Source organism: Nuphar pumila, chromosome 3 (assembly GCF_984573655.1).
Source record: "Nuphar pumila chromosome 3, dmNupPumi1.hap1.1, whole genome shotgun sequence".
NCBI classification, from domain to species: domain Eukaryota; kingdom Viridiplantae; phylum Streptophyta; class Magnoliopsida; order Nymphaeales; family Nymphaeaceae; genus Nuphar; species Nuphar pumila.
Window position 1 is genome coordinate 39,933,559 of NC_143251.1, and position 23,874 is coordinate 39,957,432.

Consider the following 23,874-nt stretch of genomic DNA (forward strand, 5'->3'; position numbering starts at 1 on the left):
AAGAAAAGAAAAGGGTAAGCTTGAATAATTTCAAACAGCCACGTATCTCAGTAATGGGAAAATCTCACTTAGCAAAAATCCTATGATAAATTAAGGATTTGGTTTTCTTGAGAAGATATTGGCATATTTAAAAAACATAAAAACTATAAAAATATAAAAAAAATAAAAAGTATAAAATTTTTCTTATCCAGCTAATATCATGATTATGGTATTTTCAGAAGAGGTGATATTTTGAAAATGAAAATATATTGCTACCATTATTTGCATGTAATTCTACTAAAGAACTTATGCAAATCCATTTGATTCCGAACATTTCTAATAATTCTTCACCGAAATCTTTTTTCTTTAATGTATCTTGGTTGGTTGGTAGGTGCCCAAAAGATGGATGTGGTATAATTTATTTTTTTATTTCCTGGTTTTGGTTGTTTTCCAACCACACATCTACGAGAAAATCATCGGAGTCTTTTTTTTTCCCGTTTTTTTTAGTTTGTTTTACACCAATAAAAATGACCGAAAAATGATCAAATATTTGTTTTATCTAAATAGACAAAAACAAAGTTTTAAGAGAGGGGATAAATTTTAAGTAAATATCTAAAAAAAATTTGCCCTCTATCATCCAAATTACGCCACTAAATATTTTTTTTTTGAAAACATATTTAATGCTTCTAAGAAAGAAATGGCCCAAGTGAGAGCCCATAAGTGACCTTCTTCACTTTTCAATACTTTTTCTCTAACAAAATGCTAATCAATTTTTACATTCTTGGTATCAGCATGAAAAACTGGACTTGTAGCAAATTAAGTATGTCTCTCCCAAATTATAACACCATAAAATTAGCTTGTATTTTTGTTGAACCTTCAATTCTATTAACAATTGGCTGATCCATGTTAGTTCAGCAATTGCTCCAGCAATGACCTCAAACAAGCTACAATGTGTTGTTTTGTTAAGTTTGAAGAAATAAGATTTGGTCAAAAAAATGTAAAGTTTATAAGGAGATTTATAAGGACCTCAAACAAGCTACAATGTGTTGTTTTGTTAAGTTTGAAGAAATAACATGTGCATGGTCATATCTTAAGACACGATTAAGAAGTTTATAAGGAGATTTATTTTTTAGATTTTCACTTCGTAAACGATTTATGAGATAAATTGTTGTCCTTAAAGCATCAACCCAAAACTCATTTGGCATGGAAGCACACACAAGCAAACTTAGACCAGTTTTAATTACATGTCTATGCTTGCATTCCACAATGTCATTCTATTGTGATGTGTGTGAGGACAAGACAACCATCATTGAATTCCTCGTTGATCAATAAAATTATAAAAACCTTTTCTTGTAAACTCACTACTATGAAATATCTTTACTTTCTTCAACTATTTTTTAAAAGCTTGAAATAAGGTAAGATGTTTGAATTTTTTATAAAAAGTAAAAAGCCAGGTGAAATGAGAATAATTGTCAACAATCAACAGATAATATCTATCTCTATAGGTAAATTGGGAGCTGAACCCCATAAAACAGAATGCAATAACTCTGAAAGGTAATTAGCATCATATTCAACAAGCTTAAAAGAATGTACATTTTTTTAAAAATAACATAACTTGAGCATATATCTAATTTAGGTTCATTAAACATAGAAACCAAACTATGTATCTTTAAGAGTAAGATGTCCAATCTTGCAATCTCATCTAATTTTTTTATGATTTTTTCTTTTGCATGTGCCACATTCATCTTCTTTTTCCAACTTGTCACTCCCCATCAATACATACCTCCTTCGAAAGTCAAAAAAGCAATTATTATCTCTAACAAGCTTAGCCACTGATAAAAGATTGTGCTTTATATGAGGAACATGAAGAATGTTTTGGAAAGAAGTATTGGACCAATATTTGGGGAAACTAACCTCATTGCCAACCAGACTCTATCACTCCCCCAATATTCAGTCTTGGTGTTCATGCTTTGATCATCTACAATGACATGAGGAAAAGCTATTATATCTAGATACCAAGCTAAATTCTGAAACAAACTTAAGGCTGCAAAAGCTTTTGGTATGTCATATGACGTCCTGGCGGTGTGATTACGTTTATCACAGAATTTGCATATGACCAGTTCTTTACATTGGGATTGACTATTGATGATGAAATTTTGAAAAGAATTTGGACCATCATGTCCAGCTCCTCTTCCTTGATCATGGTAATTTCCCCGACCTCTTTGTCTTTGAGTAAAGAGGCAACTAAGGAATTCCCAGTCTTTTCAGGTTGCGGGGTCTTAAGATTTAAAAGTTGTAGCATGTTTTATTGGTTAATTAAAAGATCAAAGATTTCAACAAAAAGATGGCAAAAATGTTAATTAGCGGCATAAATTTACGATGAAAATAATTTGTCGCAAATTTGTGATGAATTAGCTAGAGAAAGCTAGTCGTTCTTAAAATTGGAATTAGTTGCGAAATTAGCGACGAAAAAAATTATCTCAAAATTCATCGTTAATTAGCGATGGATTAGCGACGAAAATGTTTCATCTCAAACTTCGTCGCAACTTCGCGATAGATGAGCGATAGAATTTTGTCGTCGCTAATCCATCGCTAAATAGCGATGGATTTTGAAACGATTTTTTTCTATCGCTAATTTTTGATGTAAAATGACCCATCTAGGGCACGAAATTAACTCCTCCCCCTGCTCTCTCTCTCTCCCCTCTTTCGCCGACCACCCTCACATTGCTTGCCTTCTCTACCCCCGCTCTCCTGCGACCCAACATCTGACAACTCCCTCCGGAGACCTCGCTGGCCACCTCTCGTTCTCCTCCCTCGATCGTTCCCCCTCTGTCGCTCCTTTCCCTTGGGTGAGCCCTCTCCCCTGCTCGCCGTATTCTGGCCACCCAACGTCGGCGACCCCCACTTCGCGTCTGGCTCTCTCAAGTGATCTCTTCCCTCCTCTTTGTTTTCTTCTTCATATTCTTTCTTCTTGTCTCTCTTCTCCATCCTTTGTCCCCTGCAGCTCACTAACAACCCCACCCTGCGTTCGGCCACCTACCACTGATGACCTTAGCTAGAGCACCTCCTGACCTCCTATCCCCACTGCCATCTCCCTCTCTCTAGTTTTGTTTCGCTGGGCACCCAACCGCCTCCCTCTCTGATAGCCTCGTCGGGCATCCGACCCTGGCCGACACCCTTTGTTCCCACTCTCTCTTTCTTCCCTCGCTCATCCTTTCCCCCTTCTTACCTTCCACTATCCCACCCTTTGGTGACGACACTGACAAACCCTTCATCGGCCCTGCTCAAATGACTCTCTCTCTCACTGGCATCGCGGAAGGGGCACAGACCCCTCCCCACTTTCTTTTTTGCCGACAGGTTGGGCCTGCCGACACTTCCTTTTTTGCTGGTAGGTTGGGCACGTCGACTCTCCACTTCGGATAGGCAGGGGTTTGCCGTCTCTACCTTTCCGGCAAGGGGCTTTGCGCCTGCCCGTTGTGTCTTTCCCGACAGGTAAGGGCAAGTCCCCTGTCGCCTTTGGTTTTGCCAGTAGGGGTGATGCCTCTGCCCCTCTCAGTCTCCCTCTTTTGTTTCGGCCGGCAAGGGCGATGCCCATGCCACCGTTGGGGTTCCTTTGGTAGTGGCTTTGCCCTTGCCCCTCTTTTCCCCTCTACAGACAGGGGTGCACTGCAGGTGCGTAGCAGAGCAAAATATGTGATGCTTAATGCTAAGCATCGCATGCGGCTTAAAATACCATGCGAAAAAAACAAGAAAAATGTAATTGCAAAAGCATGCAAATTGGGTAAATACCCGTGGTGAGTAAGTGATGCAAGTGCATCGCATGTTATTTACTTTCTTGGATGCAATACTTTTCTACTCACACACCCACTTAGTTGTGGATATCTATGACTGTTTTGCTGGAGTTTGGAGATCATGCTGAGCATAATTTGAATGTATGAGAATAGAAGTGCTTTTATTTTTGTAGTTCAGATTTCATGCTAGTCATAGTAGTAGTTAGCAGGATATTGGAGTGTGTTTGTTGTAGGTACATGTTTGACATTGTTGTGATATAAATGATTGAATGTATTATAATATTTGACATGACTATCCATGCTTGGATGAAGTTATTTTCGATTTTATTATGCATTTTATTTAAAATTCTATCATGAAAATATGTTTAAATTGAATGTATCATGTTTGTGAATATGATTTCATCTTTCTAAATATCCTTGTGATGTGTGTAAATATGATGTGATGGTGTTAAACACGAAAATATTAAATTATCAATGCACGCATAATAGTTCATGGAATTGCATTTTATATTAAGCATGTTTGTGGTAGAAAGGGAAAGAAAATTTATGCATTAACTAAAACAAAAAAAATGCTCACCAACAATCACCAAACAAGAATTTCTAACAGATTTATAAACAATAACAAAGTGTTAACCAACTCAACATAAGCAATAAGGAAAATAAAGACTTTATGACCTACAATATGCAAATTATAGCAAACCAACAAGGAGAAATCAGTCATTATATATATATATATATATATATATATATATATATATATATATATATATATATATCAAATCATTACATCCTTCATCAATCCATGATAAATTAGATATTTTCTTTATCATAGCATTATTATGATTCTCTTTTAATTGGTGAAGATAATATCTGTAATATTATAGGACAAAATGGTTGCAAACTGTGAATGAATGTACCGTAGGATAGTTGATAATGAGGTGTCGCTTGAATATATGGATGATGTTGACAGTTTTATTGAATTTGCAACAACAAGTGTTAGTACAGTGGATCCCACCGGTCGGATCATGTGCCTCTACATGATGTGTAAGAACAATCGATTTGTAGAACCTCATGGCGTTAGACATCACCTATATGGGAAGGGTTTTGTGAGTGGTTATCAGAATTTGATGTTTCATGTTGAAGAATTTTAAAAAAAAATTAATGCACGGGTGGATGTAGTGCATGATAATCCATATGTTGATTTGATATTTGATGCTGCGGGACCAGAATTGGGTTCTGCTATGGGTCCTAGTGATGTACCAACTGGGGTAAATAAAGAAGCAACAAACAATGCAGCTAGTAGATTTTATGACTTAGAGATGTTGATGAGCTATTGTGGAATGGTTGTGAGAGTCACACTATCTTGTCTGCAGTTCTTCAACTACTAAATTTGAAGTCAGAGTATAATTTGAGCAAATCATGTTTTGACCGTTTGTGCTATATTGTGAACAGTATGTTGTCCAAAGATGAGAAATTGCCATAAAATTTATATCGTGCGAAGGTTATGGTCAACACTCTAGATATGGGGTATCAAAAGATAGATGTTTGTCCAAATCACTGCATGTTATATTTCAAAGATAAAAAAACAGCAGATCATATTCGTCATGTGGGCATCCTCGGTTCAAACCAAAGCCAAGGAGCAATGCTAGCACGAGATTAAAAGAAGTGGCATACAAGTCACCTTGCTACTTCCCTTTCACCCCTAGATTACAATGATTGTATATGCCTTCGAGGATACCTAAACACATGAGATGGTATGCAAATAAAGTTTGACATGATAAAGACAAGATCATGCATCCTGTTGACGCGAAAGCTTGCAAACACTTTAATCATATTCATCAGACCTTCACAATGGAAGTGAGAAATGTTAGGTTCAGTTTATGTACAGATAAATTTAATCTATTTGGGGGTAGATCAACCCCATACTCGTGCTAACCGATATTTGTCACCCCATACAACTTTCCTCCAAGCTTGTGTATGAAGCGTCAAAATCTTTTCTTGTCTCTATTGATCTCTGGTCCGATGTCTTTGGGCTAAAATCTTGATATATATTTAAGGTCATTGATTGATAAACTGAAAATACTGTGGGATGATGGTGTTCTCACGCACGATGCCCACAAAAAATAAAACTTCAATATAAAGGTTGTTATTCCATGGACAATTAGTGACTTCCTTGCATATGATATGTTATCTGGTTGGAGCACACATGGGAGGTTGTCATGTCCGTACTGCATAGAGGATACAAAATCTTTTAGATTGATGTCTGGAAGGAAACTGTGTTGGTTTGATTTTCACCATCAATTTCTACCCAGCGACCATCCATTCTGACGACAAAGGAATGCGTTTCGAACAGGTACAACTGAAATAGAAGGTCCACATACACGATTGCCTGACACAAAGATTTTAAGATGATTGCGATACTTTTCATATGGTCTAATAGATGCCCGTAGTGTGACACCCTTCCTTGAATTTGGGAAAGATCATAATTGAACAAAGAAATCTATATTTTGAGAACTACCATATTTGCCGACCTTATTGATATGACATAATTTGGATGTGATGCATGTAGAGAAAAATGTGTTTGATAATATGTTTAATACGGTAATGAATGTCAAAGGGAAAACGAAGGATAATCTGAAGGCCCGTATAGATTTAAAAGTAATATGTAAAAGACCAGAATTGGAACTCCAAGAGTACAATGACAAAGTACTGAAACCAAAGACAAGGTACATGCTTGGACCAGATCAAGTAAAACAGGTATGTTAGTGGTCGAGACAGTTGAGATTTCCAGATGGATACGTCTCTAACATTGCTCAGGCTGTGAAGATAGACGAGTGACAATTATATGAGTTGAAGAGCCATGATTGTCATGTCATCATGCAACGGTTGATTCTTCTAGCATTTCATGATATGCTAGACAAACCTATATAGGGGGTATTATAAGAGTTGAGTCATTTTTTTAGAATATTGTGTACAACAGAAGTTGTAGTAACCGAGGTAAAGAATTTCGAGGATTTTGTCGTCACTACTATTTGTCAGCTAGAGAAGATATTTCCGCCAGCATTTTTTGATGTTATAAAACATGTGATCATACACTTTCCATATGAACTTAGGATTGGTGGTCCTGTGCAATATCAGTGGATGTACCTGTTCGAAAGATATATTTTTATTTATATTTTTCTTTCTAATGCTATTGAGAATTTATTGTATTACAAGATGTATATTGTTGACAGATGCTTGTTTGACCTAAAAAAAAAAGGTTCAGAATAAAGCAAGAGTAGAGGGTTCAATTTGTGAGGCGTACACTTTAGAAGAGATTTCAAATTTCTCATCTATGTACTTTGAGCCTCACATTCTAACATGTTACACTTGTCCACCTCATAATGATGATAGAGAACAAGTTATTGTCGCTAACAAACTATCTATATTTAAACTACTTGGGAATGCCTTTGACAGTTGTTGGTCAAGACTCTTGGAACATCGAGAGCAAGACACTATACAAATCTATATCATTTTTAATTACTCAGAGATCGACCCCTACATCGAGTAATTATACATAATATATTACACTAAGTTCTGTATGTACATGATTCAGTAATATAATTATTTGTTAAGTATAGACGATTTGATCTGGAGTTGCGAAGAGAACTTCCACATCTCATTGATTTAGAAGTACAAAAATAACGTGAAAATAAGTTTGGGGCATGGTTGAAAGAGTTGGTAAGGATGATGACATACATTCTTTCTGTGTAAACAACAATATGTTACTTAATTGGTCTTGTTTACAGTCATGTTTATGCTTGTAGGTCCGCCATGATGATGTTAATGACTGAGGAATATGTGATTTACAAAATGGTCCAATCAAAGTTGTGCAATGTTATAATTAACGAGTATATCGTAAATGGTTATCGATTTCATACAAAAGACTATGGTGTAAATAAGTCAACGATGAATAGTGGCGTGTGTGTCAAGGGTAGCAGTTACAGTGAAAATAAACTTGACTACTATGGTGTTATTGAAGAAATAATGAAGTTGACTTACTTAGGCATAAATAATACGATAACTTTATTCAAGTGTCATTGGTTTGATCCCACAACAATAAGAGTCAACAAAGCCTCAGACATTGTGAAGGTGAATCGTGAATCAAGGTTTGGAATATATAAACCATTCATATTAGCATCGCAAGCTCAACAAGTTTACTATACTTCATATCTGAATACAAGGAAGTCATATAAAAATGAATGGTGGGCGGTTTGCAAGGTGAAATCTAAACTATACCCCGGGTATGATCAGTTACAGGAAGACAAGATTGTTGAAGAGGGTAATTACTATCAATCAGATGATATATATGACTTCTTTTATGGTTACAATGTTACACATGATCTGCATGTCACATCTCTATTGTCCGATGACACATGTATGAAAGAATGTGATCCAAATGATATACCAAGTGGATGGCCGCCCAATGAAGAAGATGACGAAGAGGGCAAAGAGGAGGAGGATGAAGAAGAAGAATATAAAAGTCAAACAAGTGATGAGGAAGCATACTCGAGCTAGTGAAATACATCTTGTAATACATACCACATCACTTTCTCATATGCACCATCTATTTTAACATTATATCTTGCATATCATGTTACATTCCATGCATACTTAGCATGTACATGCATAGTTCATGCATGATTATAAAACTAATTCATGTAGGACCTTTAAATATTTATATTTCATATATATGTCATGTCCATGCTATAATAACATTTTTATTTGTTAGAATATGGTTCATGGAGGTCTCAATGGTCGAGCACCCAATGGCCAAGGACCAAGTGAAGGTCGTGGGACAACATTAGGTAGATGTCTTTGTGTTATATTTAAATATATGCATTCATTATATTTTTGCTTATATGTTGATATAAAAATTGTTACTTGTTAATCATCTTTATATGATCATATCCCAGTGATAGTCAGTCTCAGCCTTTGTCCTCACGTAATGCTTCAATATGTATATCATTTAAATAATTATATACTTGATTAGTTTAAATATGCATTATGTGAATTTCTAACTCATTGTTCTATAGATGTTGTTTTGCCTGCACATGACTCACCTATACCAGTTACTCATACACATCACGAGATAACGCCGGATGTTGGGTTTTCTCAGTCTGACACATGATGACTCATTGAAATAATGTATATCGATAGTCGACCGTAAGTATTTCATTATCACTTGTTCAATACTTATCTTAAAAATAGTGTATATCGATAGTCGATTGTTAATGTGTACCAATTCATATGCAGTGCGATGTTTGAGCCATAAGAAATAATTCGAGAAATTAGGAAGTCACTAGTTCAACATCTTTTAGGACCGGTCGCTCAATGAAAAGAGTACCCAAAGGAGGTGTTGGACAGATTATTATCCTCATTCATGGTATATAATCGTTTATTATAGCTAATGTGTTTCATATTTAATTTTTTGTTATAGTCATGTGTATTAACTTTCTTAAATTATTTGTAGGCTTTGAATCGCTCCGCGACTGCTAAGGAGGAGCAGGACGCGAGGCTAGTATGGCAGAAGGTGGCTGTCAGTCGTTTTGCCGACATGCTTCACAATATGAAAACTGCACCAATAAAAGCAGCTGGTGGGATAGACGATCCACTATAGTAGAAGAGCCATGACCCTTCTACTATCAGGTCAGATTATTGGAATGCAATGTGTGATAAGTGGGTGCGCCATGAATTTTGAAACCGCTCAGCAAAGGCTGCACAAAATCGAGCGAAGATGCCTGATGCCCATCTACATACAGGTGGTTCTAGGACTTTTTGGGAGCCACCAAAAGAAAATACTAACTCATCAATATATATATATATATTGTCAAATTTATAAGTATTTCTGCATACTTTCTAATTGATTTTTTTATCATTTAACCTTGCAAGAAGCCAAAAAATGAGGCATTGTGCCTTACAAGGATGTGTTTGTTGAAACACATAAATGTAAAAGCATGAGAGAGTTCGTATCAGAGAAGGCGAGAGAGACAACGATATGTATTTATTATATTAATAAACATTGTAATATACAAGTTACCATGAATTACATTATCATAAATATTATAATTTTTAATTATTAATTCATACTGTAATCATTACTTTGTAGGAGTCATACGAGCAACAGATGGTAGAACGATATGGCGATGACTCCACTTAGCATCCGCCTTTTGATCATACAGCATGAGTGACTGCAACCGGTGAACCCAAAAAAGGTCGTGTGTTCGGGTTTGGAAGTAATATGAAAACTACACCAGTCAGTGCCTCCTGCATCCAGGGCTCTCAGAGTTCTCCCGCCAGCATCAACTCCTAGCGTCCAATTGATCCTGCTATTTCTTGGAATAGTGTTCACCAACTTCTTCAGGACACAATACGTGACTTTTTACATGAAGTCATTCCCAACCTTGTCCATAATGAGTTGTGCAACTTTTTTGGGGACAGAAGAACTTCGTCTGCATTCAACATGAGGTTTGGTGCCCATCAGGTATAAAGTTTCATGTCGTTAGATTTCAAGCTAGTATATGCATGATTGAATACATATATACATGATTGAATCACTATAAAATTTTATTGATAGCATTAGAACTCATATATGCATGATTGAATCAGTATGAATTTTTTTTTGACAACCTTAGAACACATATATACATGATTGGATCACTATTAAATTTTTTGACTGCCTTATAACATATATATGCATGATTGAATCACTATAAAAGTTTTAGGACACTCTTAGAACACATATATGCATGATTGAATCACTATTATTTTTTTTTTGACAACCTTAGAACACATATATGCATGATTGAATCACTATTATTTTTTTTTGACAACCTTAGAACACATATATGCATGATTGAATCACTATATAATTTTTTTGACAAGCTTACAACACATAAATGCATGATCGAATCACTATGAACTTTTATTGACAGCTTTAGAACACATATATGCATAATTGAATCACTATAAAATTTATTTGATAGCCTTAAAAAACATATATGCATGCTTAAATCACTATGACATTTTTTGACAACCTTAGAACACATATCTGCATGATTGAATCACTATGAATTTTTTTATTAGCCTTAGAACAAATATATAAATAATTGAATCAATATAAAAAAAATTTGACAGCCTTATAACACATATATGCATGATTGAATCACTATAAACATTTTTTGACAACCTTAGAACACATATATTCATGATTGAATCATTATGAATTTTTTTTGACAACCTTAGAACACATATAAGCATGATTTCATCACTATATTTTTTTTTGACAACCTTTGAATTCTGTCAATGTCCTTCACTTTATTGCTAGTCTATATGTTATTCAGTCATGTTACTTTAATTGCCTTAGATTAGGTGCATTGCATATAATTTATTTCATTATATTTTGATTATCAATACTAACATTTTGGTTCTCTTGTAGGATGTTGAAGATGATCAGCGTAGAGGAACTGATGGATGGGTAGATCCAGACAATAAAGAGGATCATGATGCTCCAAATCTTGGTGATGATTAGCTTCATGTATTGAATTTATTTCACGTACTTGTTGTTTCAAACGAAACTCTTTGTATATGTTCACTTGTAACTAATTAGAACTTGTCAAGGATTATACTGGGTTGTTAAATTTGTTTCACTTATATCTTGTGTTAAATTTGTTACAACTACTTTGTATATGTATTTTTTATGTGTACTTTCATTTTTTATACATAGGTTATATAAATTGTATAACAAGATTTTTTTTTCGATATTTATATTTCAAAGAATTATTTGTTATTTTTTATTTTAAATTTTGTAACAAATTAGCGACGAATATTATCCGTCGCCAATTTAGCGATGAATTAAGGATTGATATTTATCTGTCTCAAAAACTGAATCAGTCGATGTTTTACGACGGAATGTATTTCATCGCTAATCTGTCGCTAAATTGGTGACGGATATTAGAGACGAATATGTATTCGTCGTTAAATTTTAGCGATGGATTATCGATGGATATGTAACTGTTGCAAAACTAAATCAATGCTTGTTTAGTGACGGATTAATGATGAATAATGAATTTCGCTAATTCTTCGCGAATTAATGATGGAAGTAGCGACAAATCAGTTCTGTCTTTAATTAGCCACCATAAAATTACGACAAATGCTATCCATCGCTAAGCCGTCACCGATCAGTCGCTAAACAATTCAGCAATGGATTTGCGATGAATTAGCATCGGATAGCGTCCGTCGCTAATCCGCAAAATTCTTGTAGTGATAAAGCTCTCATAATAATTACTTATTCCATTCAAAGTATATTGGACCAGATCTGAATCCTGCACCAGCTCATCAATCACAAGGAATTTCACATGATTAAGCTAATCCACCAATGATTTTTCTTCCTTTTTAATGTTATGAAGATCTTTTTCAGTTGAACAATTCTGATGCTTGACTGAGAAACATAAGATTTTTCCAAGGCAATACATGCATCAAGGGCTGAACCAATCCCCATGATTTGTGCAAGAACCGATTTAGTGACCATTACTTTGATAAACTGAAAGCCAACTGTTCTACCCTCTTCTAAATAAGAAATTCAGGATTGGTAAGGATCCTCACACACTCTCTATCTCATGATAGAGGTATTTTTGAGCTGGAAGGTTTTGCTGAATAAACTCTGCTTCCGTTTTCACGTCTTCTGAGGGAGTCCTCGACTATAGCAGTTTGAGCCAAAAACGGTACTGCCTCAACATGTCAATGGGTCGGGTATGACCCAAACCTGACCTGTATTAGGTTTGGTAGGGTCAGTGTTAGGTAAGACCTGAGTTTCTATTAAGGTCACTGGGTGCAATGCAAGTAACTATTTGAGTTGGAGCCCTAAGGTTTGATTAGCATATGAACCTAGGTATCATTCATGAAATTTCATACCAGACCGAGGAGAGACCTGAGTTTCTATTAAGGTCTGCAATTCTTCATTGTAACAAAATTTAAAACAATAATATTTTACTGGGTATGAACCAAGTTTGGTTCTTATATTAGATCCAGTCAGACTTGTTTCTAGTACTTCAAAGTTGGATCCGAGTCTGATCAAGGTTTGACCCATTGACACTCCGAGCTTGGAAGGAGCGTTCGGTCCATAAGTGTCTGCCTTAGGCCGTGTTTGACTCACTAGACAAATTCCAGGACATGTGAGTCAACCCCAGGGGTGCAACTTAGGGATGGCAGTGGACCGGGGCAAAGGCGGGGGACAAGGTCTCCACTCCTGCCCTGTTTCAAAATTCTGCCCTCCCCCCCCTTCATCAATGCATGGGTTTTGATTTTTGTCCTCCATCTCCATTCCAAACGGGGCGAGGCGTGGCAGGACCCCATTTCTCCCCGGTCCACTACCATCCCTAGAGGTATTTTAGTTATTTTGCTAACAGGGATCGTGGACAGGATGATGCGGGGCAGGCTGGGAGAAAGCATAAGTCCATTCCCGCATGAGTTTTGATTTTAACTTTCATCCCCGCCTCCTGGGCAGGGTCCCATTTTCCCGGGTCCACTGCCATACCTAATGCAACTCACAGGTTGTGTCTCCCTCCTCTGAATCATAAAGCAGCAAGAAGCAATGAGTCCCTGCCGGACCAATTGGTTCCCATGTATCAAACGTGAGACTGCACCTGGACAGGGACCATTCAGTCCTGGCTGGTGCCTCTCGCTATTCAAACGCGCCCTAGAGAACTAGTTTTTCTACATTATACCTTCTTTTCTAGAGTAATTTCATATCAATCCCGATTTCATCAGTTTTTTCAAAAAACTTGCTTTATTATTTTTTCAAAACTGTCCCTAGCATAGTAATGCCATTCCACTCAAGGAAAGCGGTCAGTCAGCAAGTTATCCTTAAGGATGTTTCTCACACGGTTAATAAAAGGGTTTTGCTTATTAGTCCCTGCCTAATGATGGATTTGCAAAACTATTCCTGCCTTATGCGATTTTGCAACACCACCCCCCTCCCTCTTTTTTTTTTACCCTTGCAAAGTTGTCCTTGAGGTTAACAGTCGTCCCCATTAGGGGTGTCAACGGGTTGGGTTTACCAAACCCTATAGGATCCGGGTATGGTGATAAATAAACGACCCGATTAAGACCCAGGTTTGGACTCAAAAATCGGATTAATACATGAACCTGGGTATAGTTTGTGAAATTTTATATCAGATTCGGGCTCGATTTGAGTTCTGATTAAGACCCACAAATTTTCAATGTAAAAATGATAAAAAATATTATTTTATCGTGTATGACCGGGTCTATAATATGTAGTTCTTATTGGGTCTGGATATTGGTTCTCTTGTGGTGGGTCCGATTAGACTTGAGTCTGGACCCAAGTACCATACCGAAAATTGGGGCCAGGTTTGGTTTCACCTGGGTCTGAACCAAACCCGACTCATTGACATCCCCTAATCCCCATCATCTAATGACAATTGTCAAATGCTCATAGCATGACCATTTTGACCTCATTAAAAGGCCTCTATGCAAAACGTTAATAAGTTACTTTCTTTTAGTTCAAGGGGTAGAATAAACACTTTCATTTAGCCTTCAAACCATGATTATTGTCTAACCATAGTTAATTTGACACCTTTTTATCTAAAGGATCTTTTTGAACTAAAACCAGATAAGGTAAGGACGATTTTGCAAAACCGACAAGGCAAGAGAGGGGGGTGATCAGAGGTTACCTAAAAAGGGATCGGCGAGAGGGAGACCGTCGACGTCAGGTGCAGGCGACAGGCGAGGTGAGTGAGGGTTCGACTATGAGAGTCGAGCGAGGGAGAGGGTTCGGGGTTCGATCGAAAGAGAGCACTCAGTGGTCGACGGTCGATCGAGGGTTCGACAATGTCAAAAGGTGAGTGAGGGTTCAGGGTCGTTGGTCGTCGGGGGCACACGACGGTGAGAGAGATGGAGTGAGGGAAGGAGGAGGTGAAGGAGAGAACTCGAGCGACGGGCGACGACGCGTGCGATGGATGAAACAGAAAGAGAAAGAGAAAGAAAGAAACTCGCATTTGGGTTTTATAGAGAAAATTAGCGATGAATTAGCGACAGAAAAATTCCATCTCAAAATCTATCGCCAATTAGCGACAGAGTAGCAACGAAAAAATTTTGTCGCTCATATATCGCGAAGTTGTGACGGAGTTTGAGATAAAAAATTTTCGTTGCTAATCCGTCGCTAATTAGACGGATTTTGAGACAAATTTTTTTCATCACTAATTTCGCAACTAATTCCAATTTTAGGGACGACTAATTTTCTCTAGTTAATCCATCGAAAATTTACGATGGATTATTTTTGTCGCAAATTTTCATTGCTAATTAACATTTTTCTTGTAATGGCAGGAGTGTGTTTGCAAATCACCGATAAAACATGAACTATTTTGCAAAAAACCCGTACTTTGTTATAAGTTAAGAGATTTTTGTAAATGATCAATAAGTTAAGCAGTTTTTTGTAAACTACTCACAAAGTTCCGATTTTTTTATATACTGATGTGGTCCAATATTTTACACAAAATAAATTAATTTGTCGCACGATTTTGCCTTGCTGAGAAGATCTCAATATCAAGATCTTCACCATATTGACAAAAGTTTAAATCGGCAAAATATCAGCAGCCAAAAACTCATGCTACATAAAAAGAATTGAAAAAAAAAACACATTTTTTGGGTAATATTATCAATAATAAAGAAATTAAATTAAAAAAAAATTATGAAGAAATACAAAGAAAAATATTTTAAAATAAATCACACACGAATTTTCACGCTAAATAACTGTTAAAAACACAAATATCACCTTTAAGACATGATATTTATGTTCTTACAAAAAATATGATATTTACCGTTTAAAACTTAGGTAATTTCTCATGATATTTGTCACCCTGATCTTGACGTTGTCTGCAATGCATCAACCAACCAGATTGCGAGAATAAAACTTTGGTGCCAGATCACACCGTTGGCACCAGTCTCACATGTTAGTAACAGTTGTACATGATTCACCTACAGAACATTCTGATAGAAGTGCTCTGCATTACTTTGTTTACTCCCAGCGATCACTTCGATTATTGAAAATCTCATTTCTCTTCATTGTTCAGGATCTACCAACCAATAAGACAGTTGGTAGGTAGCGAGCACTTCCGGCTTTTGCCACCTTTCCCTACCAACTTTACTCCCACCAACAAAACTTTGTGCAGGGAACAATTTCAGCATGTTATCAACAAGTTGGTCGTTCAGGTTCAACTGCTCAAGCTCATGATTTCTGAATGGTCTGTGTATCTACCACACTTCTTCTTTTTTGATATTTACACGGAGAAACCGCCCCCAGGATCAGAGACCTAACCATGCTGGCTGTGCCGTACCTAGAGTTCGCTGCTATGACAGTGTAAAACTCTATGGGCTTATTCACTGTCCCCCAAGAAGTCTCCACTTCGGCTTGTGCAAGGAGTGTATCTACCACACTTCTTTTTTGATATTTACATGGAGAAACAGCCCCCAGGATCAGAAACCTAGCTGTTCGCTGTTCTGACAGTGTTCCATGGGCTTATACCTCTTGCCCCCAAGAAGTCGCCACCCTTGGGCTTGTGCAAGGAGTGTATCTACCACACTTGTCTCTAATAATATTAAATCTGATCAATAATGGAAGCAGCACATATTTTAGTTTTCAATGCCCACATAGAGATCTCTTTTCTTCTGTAAATTAGTCAAAATTCTGTACTGACTGACAGAAAAGAAGAGCAAACGGAAAATATGCAACCAACCTGTTTCAAAATGCGACTTGTTTTGGAAATGCAAGTTACAGAATCCAATTTTCCACGTTACTTGAATATTCTGGAATTGAGTGCAGGAGCCCTGTGCTCCTGTGACTTGGATGACCAGAAATCCAAACCTTTGGATCATCAAAATCCCTAACATCCATATATTTAATCATCAATTTGGTCCAAGTTAAAATTGCAAATGTTGGTTTAGAGTGCTAATTTTGGTCCAATGTGGTCAAATTATATAAAAATTTAGGGTGGGCATTTGTAAAATATTTCGAAAACCCATAGACCCAAAGATTTTGTTGTACGCATGTGTAAAATATAGGATTTTCAATTTATAGAAGAAAAAGCACAAGAATACTCAATTAAAAGAGTAAAAAAGTTTCAATGCTGTTTTTTTTAAAGGCAAGCTGGGGTTAGACAGACCCTTACCAGTTATACAACAATACCATTGGGATTTGAACTTGCAACGCCCCAACACAAGGTGACGAACACTAACTGCTCCTACCAGACAAGCGGAGCCCCCATTGGTAAAAATAAAAAATTCCATGCTTGATTCTGTAGATACATATATAATTCTTTGGGAAGTCGTATATCCCGCTTGGAGGGAGATCTTTCAAGATCCATCTTGGGATATGGGGTCAAAAGGTTAAAAGAAGGGATTCGTTTTTGACCCGTAAAAAAAATGTCGAACAACCCAAAAACAAATTATTTTTCTTGAAAAAATTGCAGAGAAGTTTGAGAAATAAAACTAGAAAATGTTGAAGTTTGAAATTGAAATATTGTGATATTAGTTTTCATTTTTGATATTTTACACATCTAGAAAACAAAATCTACCAAAAAAGTGAAAAATTATGAAAAACAACAAAAAGCAACCATGTATTTTAAAAACGGCATTGCATTGAAGAATGTTTTGATCATCTCAATATCTCAATGAGTTGAACACAACCAATGTTAGTTTAATTGTCAGATAATCCCCCTCCCGTCTTCCCCTGAGACACACTCATGAACAAGGCCACACGAACTATTCCACCATTGCAGCATATGATTAAACTAGATTTTGAAGTGTGATGGAATTCTTGCATTATTCACCGTTTTATTATAAATACTCTTCTTTCAATCACAACTGAGCTTCTCATACAAGCACTAGAACTAAGTGTATGTTTGGAACCTGGTAGCTCGGGGCTGGATTTGGCAGCTATCATCTCTAGGAAGTGGTAGTTATCAAATCCAGTCTTTAGTTCAAACATAAAGGAGAAACCGTCTCACTTTCTATTCCAAATGCATGGACTCCCATCCCAGCTACCAGTTTCCAAACATAGACAGCCAAGGCAGTTTGACCTTGCTTTTTCCAAATGCATAAACTCCCATCCCAACTACCAGTTCCCAAACAGAGCCCCACCATTCTCTTCCAATCAATTTTCAGCGAACGCCCCATTGGGCACATTCAACTAACAGGAATTCGGCTTTGAATCCCACTGGAAACCAAGAATTGAATTTATTTCATGATAAAAAGATAAAGCTTGTACCTCACAACATGAATCCCCCAATTATGTACACCCTTGATTGAGGGACCAACATGATTATATATGCTGCTCTAAGCAAGCAAAGAGTTTGTTGTGGAAGCATAACCAGCATTTAGGGTACACTGATTCAGTAAGAGATGTGCAAGAGCGCTGAATCCGGCGAGTTACTGTTGTCTGGCAATTTGAGCAACATCATATGGTGAGGCAGACCGCTGAGTAATCAAGGCGATGCAGCAGACTGAAACTTAATGCTCCCTGAGCTCAATCCATGAGGTCAAGCAACAGCTCATCCACCAAACACCGTAGAACAACCTCCATTTCTGATGCCATCTCTTCTTCATCTACCTTAAATTTCCTCCAATCTTGATTCGTTTCCATTTCCTTCGCATAGAACTCCCTGCTCTCATCTTCCTCGCTTCCCTTCACCAGCCATTCTTTTATTCGTCGAACAGAAATTTTCACCAACTCATCTTTATCCAATTTACAATCAAAGCTTGATTCTTCTCTGAAGGCATCAATAACCAATGATTCAAAGGATCCATACCTTCTCTTTGTTGATGCATCCAAGTACATATTCAGTATCTCCCTTATGCACTCCTCTACATCGTCATTCAGGCCGTCTCCATTATTGCCATCATAGTACTCGGTCAAACTTTCAGAATCTTCATCTGAAAGCTCAAATTCTGAGGATGCAAAGCATTTCTCAAGGTCCATAGGATCAAGTTTACCAAGGTTTTCATAACGGCTAATCTTCTGCAGTAGCTGCTGTTTTGTCCCTGATCAAAGAAATATTATCATCCATCAGGACTGATGTACACAAATAAATATCATAAAATCAGAAGTGATTGACACAAGTAAACATCACAAAAGAGTAGATAAATTTATAAGTGGTGCAAGATTTAATGGTCAGACACAGTTGGAACATCTAAAGTCACATGGATGGTCGACTTGTAATAGATGATTTTGCAAGTACTAATACAAAGCCCTTTGTATGAATATCAGGAACTCCAAAGAAAATGAACTTTAAGATACATTTCTACAATATGGTACAACAACAACAACAAGTACGCCTTCATCCCAAAACAATTGGGGTCGGCGAAATGAACTAAAAAAGAAAATCATTATGGGTCTTCCACATGAATCCTTCTCTCTAATCATTTCTATCCAATGCCATGCCCTCAGTGAGGTTCAAAGCATAAGGGAGATAACAATCAAGATGACTCATGAGCTTGATAAGGTTTTTTGTTTTAACCCTGCTGAATAGTGGTTACAACAGTTTTTTCACCCATCGATGTTTTCTTATGGCGTTTCATGATGCCATAACACCATAACACACACATACACACACATAATAAGAATATGGGTGCTCTGCTTCCATGATTCATAACCGATCATCGAAGATGAGCCCCGGAAAACGAGTGGCATATGAAAACAATTCCTCTCCACAAGCCCCAAGCTAGTCCTCTCCAGCCATGAAGTATTTTTTTTCCCTACATTTTGATTTCTTGTAGTGCCAATCTAACATGCCTTATTTATATTTAGTTTATTTGTTGTATTTTGTTTTATTTGATATGTTTTTCCAATATTTTGTTTGTATTGACAATAGTGTCTTGAATGAATAGAATACAATAGAATTCGATAATAGATAATGAGATAATATGAGAACATCAGAGTGATGGTAGTGGTACTGGATGAGCTCCATGGCCTTTTCCTATAACTGATTTGTAAAGGAGCCCACTCCTAGGGACTAGTTCTGCAAGGAATGTCAACCACGAAGAATTCATGCCATTGTTTTCAAGGTTGATGGTATAGAGAAGAGTATGAGAGCATGCGTTTGACAAATAGCTCAAGCCATTGTGGTGCGATAGCTTTCAAAATCAGATGACGATAAGAGAAAAACCGCATTGGTTACTCTAAGCGACAAGAAAACCATCAAGGTTATCATACATGATGCACTTTATGATTCGTTGTAAGAAATATTACTAGTCGACTCAAGATCATGTCCAACCACTTTTAAGTTGGACCATAATTTTGACAAGCATAATCTGATGAGAATGAATGTCTTGCAGAAAGGGATTTCTTTATTTGTTGTTTTTCTTTTTCTAGACAAAGGATCTGACACAGGATCCCATTGTTAACATGCTGTGACTAAAACAATCAGAATATTACACTCATTCTTAGTTCTCTTAAATCACAGAAATTATAAGAAGGCAAGGAGTAAATTAAAATCTGGAACGTACTCTCTATGTTGGCAAGGCTCTCCTCAAATGCTGCTGCTGTTACTTCTTCATCTTCAAACGAGAAGTCAAGAACAGAAACTGGACTTAATTGTTCCTTTTCCTCAAACCCTTCAATATCACAGCATATGGTGCATCCATCATCCCCACGTTCCAGTTGTTGAATATTGGTCTGCTGGTTCAAATAATTACAATGATTAATTCAATCTTAACGTATAGTATTTGGAAAGCAAAAGCCTAAATCCAAAACCTTGAACATTAATGTATTGTATTTGGAAAGCAAAAAGCCTAAATTCAAAAACTTAAACGTTACAGGTTATGATAGGCTAGGTAAAGCTGCATTTGAGACAGCAATCATTTAGGCTCTGTTTCAAAGCCTTGCACTAGGATGAAAACACCATTTCCATGAGTTACCAAATGTTGCGTTGAAGATGGAGTTGCCAAAAACATCCTCTTGTGAATGGTATTGAAATGTGGTTTTGGGGCTGCCAACTCCATTCTCAATGCAGTGTTTTGACAACACTGCTCCCAAACAGTTAGATAGCAGGAAAGCACTGGGGAAACCGCAACAGACCTCCAATTCAAGGCTCCCAAACAGAGCCTTAATTCATTTCTTACATTTAACATGCATGTGCATTATGACAATATGACATAACCAGAAGTGGCCACAATACCTCGAAGTTTATCTATTTCTGGCATTGCATTAACTCTATCAGTAATTAACTGTGGATCCATAGGCCAAAAAGGTTCATAGCTGCTGATGGCGAGAGTCCATTAATGAGGGAATCACTGAATCAGCGTTTCAGTGGCTTCTTTAACGAAAAGAGGCAATTGTTTCAATTATTTAAGTTCAGTGGGTTCCGGGTCAACTCAATAAATAAATGGAAGAAACGTAGGCAAAATTCCGAAAAATTAAAACCCAACAACCAATGAATTTATTTCGTTCAAAACCCTACCAACTCTTGGAAGGAATGATGGCAACCACAATAGATAAACATGGCTCTCAAAATTTATGAATGGATAGCTGTTCCCTAGCCGTGGTCCCTTTATCTCTTGGGTTTACCTTGTTTATGGATGCCCCCCATAAAGACTAGCCTATACCAAAATCGACCAGTGAAAGCTTAAACAAGCACATAGTTCTCATATCAGCTATCAGGGACTCAACCAAGGTTCCAGGCCCAATGGCAGGTCAATGAGGCTACTGACCCAAGAAGGGGATATTTTTTTTCATGGGAAACCTGCTGGGCTTGGCCACACTACTTTACCAGGCTTGGATTCAAAGAACTGACCAATTTGCAAGGAATACACATCCAAAGGAAAGAAAAAGGCCATGACTACCTTCAATGACTACTATTCATGCATAAGACCCATTTATTCACTTTGTTTCAAGCTCTAGGTTGATCTTTTTCGGTTTGAGTGGTGAACTCCTTTCCAGGCACTCATGCATATCATGACCTCTCACTTAACCATACGTAGACCAACATCACGGATTGAAGAGCAAAGTGGGACCGTTCCAGTTCAGGTTCTGAAGTACTAGATAGGAACCTAAACCAGGTCTAGCCTCTCCGGTGTGAATCAAAGGGCAAGTCTAGGTTCGTTTCAAACTCTGGACATTGATGAAAGCCAATCTTCACCGTGACTAAAGGATTAAATCGCAAGGTGGGTCTTCTCGGTTTCTGATATATTCTTAACAAGAGACGCATAACCAACATTACACACTATGGAAGCAACTATTAAAATAATAAGCTCATTGAAAAAAGAAAGTTTTACAAAAAAAACCAGAAGCCAACTCACCGACTACGGTTTATCTTCAAATTCTACACAGGCCTGGTGGTGAACCCTATATAAAGAGTGTCGGCATTCTAGGCTCAACCTTATGGAAGCAACTATTAAAATAATAATGGCGGTTTAACATATGGGTTGTTAATTTGTCGATAGTCTTGTGTACAGAATTCCGAAATCAATATTGCAGACAAACCAGTACACGACAGGTAAAACCAATTGCAATAATAACACCAAGAACAAGCATACGAAAGACAACGAGGAAACAGAAAAAATAAAAGACGAGGGGAAATCCCGTGATAAAGAGTAGGCATGTGCGGGAAAATTGAGCAAGAGAAAAAAGGTCAAGATGGTGTTACTAAACAAAGGGGTAAAAACAGAGTTGGTGGGTGTTGCAGAGAGATCCTAAAGCCAGCAAGGTGAACGGCTCACAGAATGGGGTCCCACACTCTCCCAAGTTAAATAAAAACATTAAAAAAAAAGTAAATGAGAGGAAGCCACTCAATGCAGTAAATTAACGCACCTCGTGTTCGTTAGAGCAGCAGGTATCTGCCGTATCGAGGGAATCCGATCCTCCTTCTAACCCTCCCGAAGGGTTAAACCCCAGTGGGTGAATTGGGTTGTCGGATGGTGGTTTCGCACAGTGGCCCTCCTGGAAGGCGTCCTCCATCGCCGCTTCGTCTTCTTCCTTGCTGTGGTAACTCAGTAAAAGCATATCACCCTTCAATCTGTCAGCCTCACCAGAGCACACAGAATCGCTCTCTTGCCCGAACTCGGACCACGTACACCTACTCGTCCGTGAAGATGAGAAAGAATCCGAGGTTCCGTATGCGGTATGCGAATGTGATTCCTCTCGAGGTGGGGTTTTAGAGCTACGGTATTGAATGTACGTGAATTCTTCCTCCCCGAACGATCTCCACCGCACGATGTCTCGGATCCGAACTTGGATTTCAGCCCCTCTTTTGTTGCAGTGGCCCCGCCGAGGGAGGCATGTCACGGCATCAGATAATCTTAGCGAAAGGCTTCCCTTCGGGGCATGGGGTTCCCTTACCGAAGCTACTCTTTTGAGAATTGAGCCTAATTTGTTGACGCTACGTCTCCGGACGATGGTGGTACCCTGTCCCTGTTGAGATGGAGTCCGGATGGAGAAGGGGATAAGCTTGATTATGACCTCCGAAGCCTTGTGTAGTGCAGAAAGGGTCGATGAAGGAGGCTTGGAGGGGACGATGCCGCTTCCTTTGTGGGTTCTCTTCTTGCTCTTGGTATCCATTTCCAGAAGGTACCTCAAGGTGGTAGAGGATTCGTCAGAATTTCGACGGTACCTCCTTTTCTTCGAGATGTGTGTGGATCTCGTGTCGTTCAAGAAATCTTTGAGCATCAGGGGCCTCTGTTTCCCGTCCATACTTTCTCCCCTGAATTTCCCTCTTTCTAGCTTGGCCGTCGCCATGTTTCTTTCTATTAATATAAACAATTTTTGGAAAGCGACTTTTTGGAAGAAGAAGACGGTGAGAGCAGTATTTGTCAATGCATCAATTGGCGGATAGTTCCGCCAATGTGTGTTTTTGATGGGACTCGGAGGTTGTTGGTACCAACGATTGAATTAACCAAGAAAGAACAGCCATAGCATTAACGATGATCTTGACGCATTTTACGGAGACGATTGAACAGATAGGAATTGAAGTTTGAACCAGAGAAAAAGGGAAAGGTAAGACTCGCTAATCAATCAACTAATAGTGGATAAGACCCACTAACCACACTCTCTAATCAG

The 23,874-nt window shown here is 37.7% G+C and overlaps 1 protein-coding gene across 1 annotated transcript; it reads right to left on the reverse strand.

The window, feature by feature from the left end:
- Positions 1–18,044: 18,044 nt before the first annotated feature.
- Positions 18,045–23,568, reverse strand: LOC149842660 (uncharacterized). The gene is made up of 3 exons (XM_090001534.1): positions 22,630–23,568; positions 20,328–20,496; positions 18,045–18,863 (listed from the first exon to the last, which is right to left on the reverse strand). The coding sequence occupies exons 1-3, from the start codon at positions 23,551–23,553 to the stop codon at positions 18,349–18,351; spliced, it is 1,608 nt and encodes a 535-aa protein (XP_089857660.1). The 5' UTR covers positions 23,554–23,568; the 3' UTR covers positions 18,045–18,348.
- Between the last annotated feature and the right edge of the window lie 306 nt (positions 23,569–23,874).

Coding starts and splice junctions, on each gene's coding strand:
- LOC149842660 (XM_090001534.1), bottom strand. CDS start 23,553: ATGGCGACGGCCAAGCTAGAAAGAGGGAAATTCAGGGGAGAAAGTATG. Junction 20,497..22,629: donor GCTGCTCTAACGAACACGAG/GTGCGTTAATTT, acceptor TTGAACCAGCAG/ACCAATATTCAACAACTGGA. Junction 18,864..20,327: donor GAGCCTTGCCAACATAGAGA/GTACGTTCCAGA, acceptor TTCTTTGATCAG/GGACAAAACAGCAGCTACTG.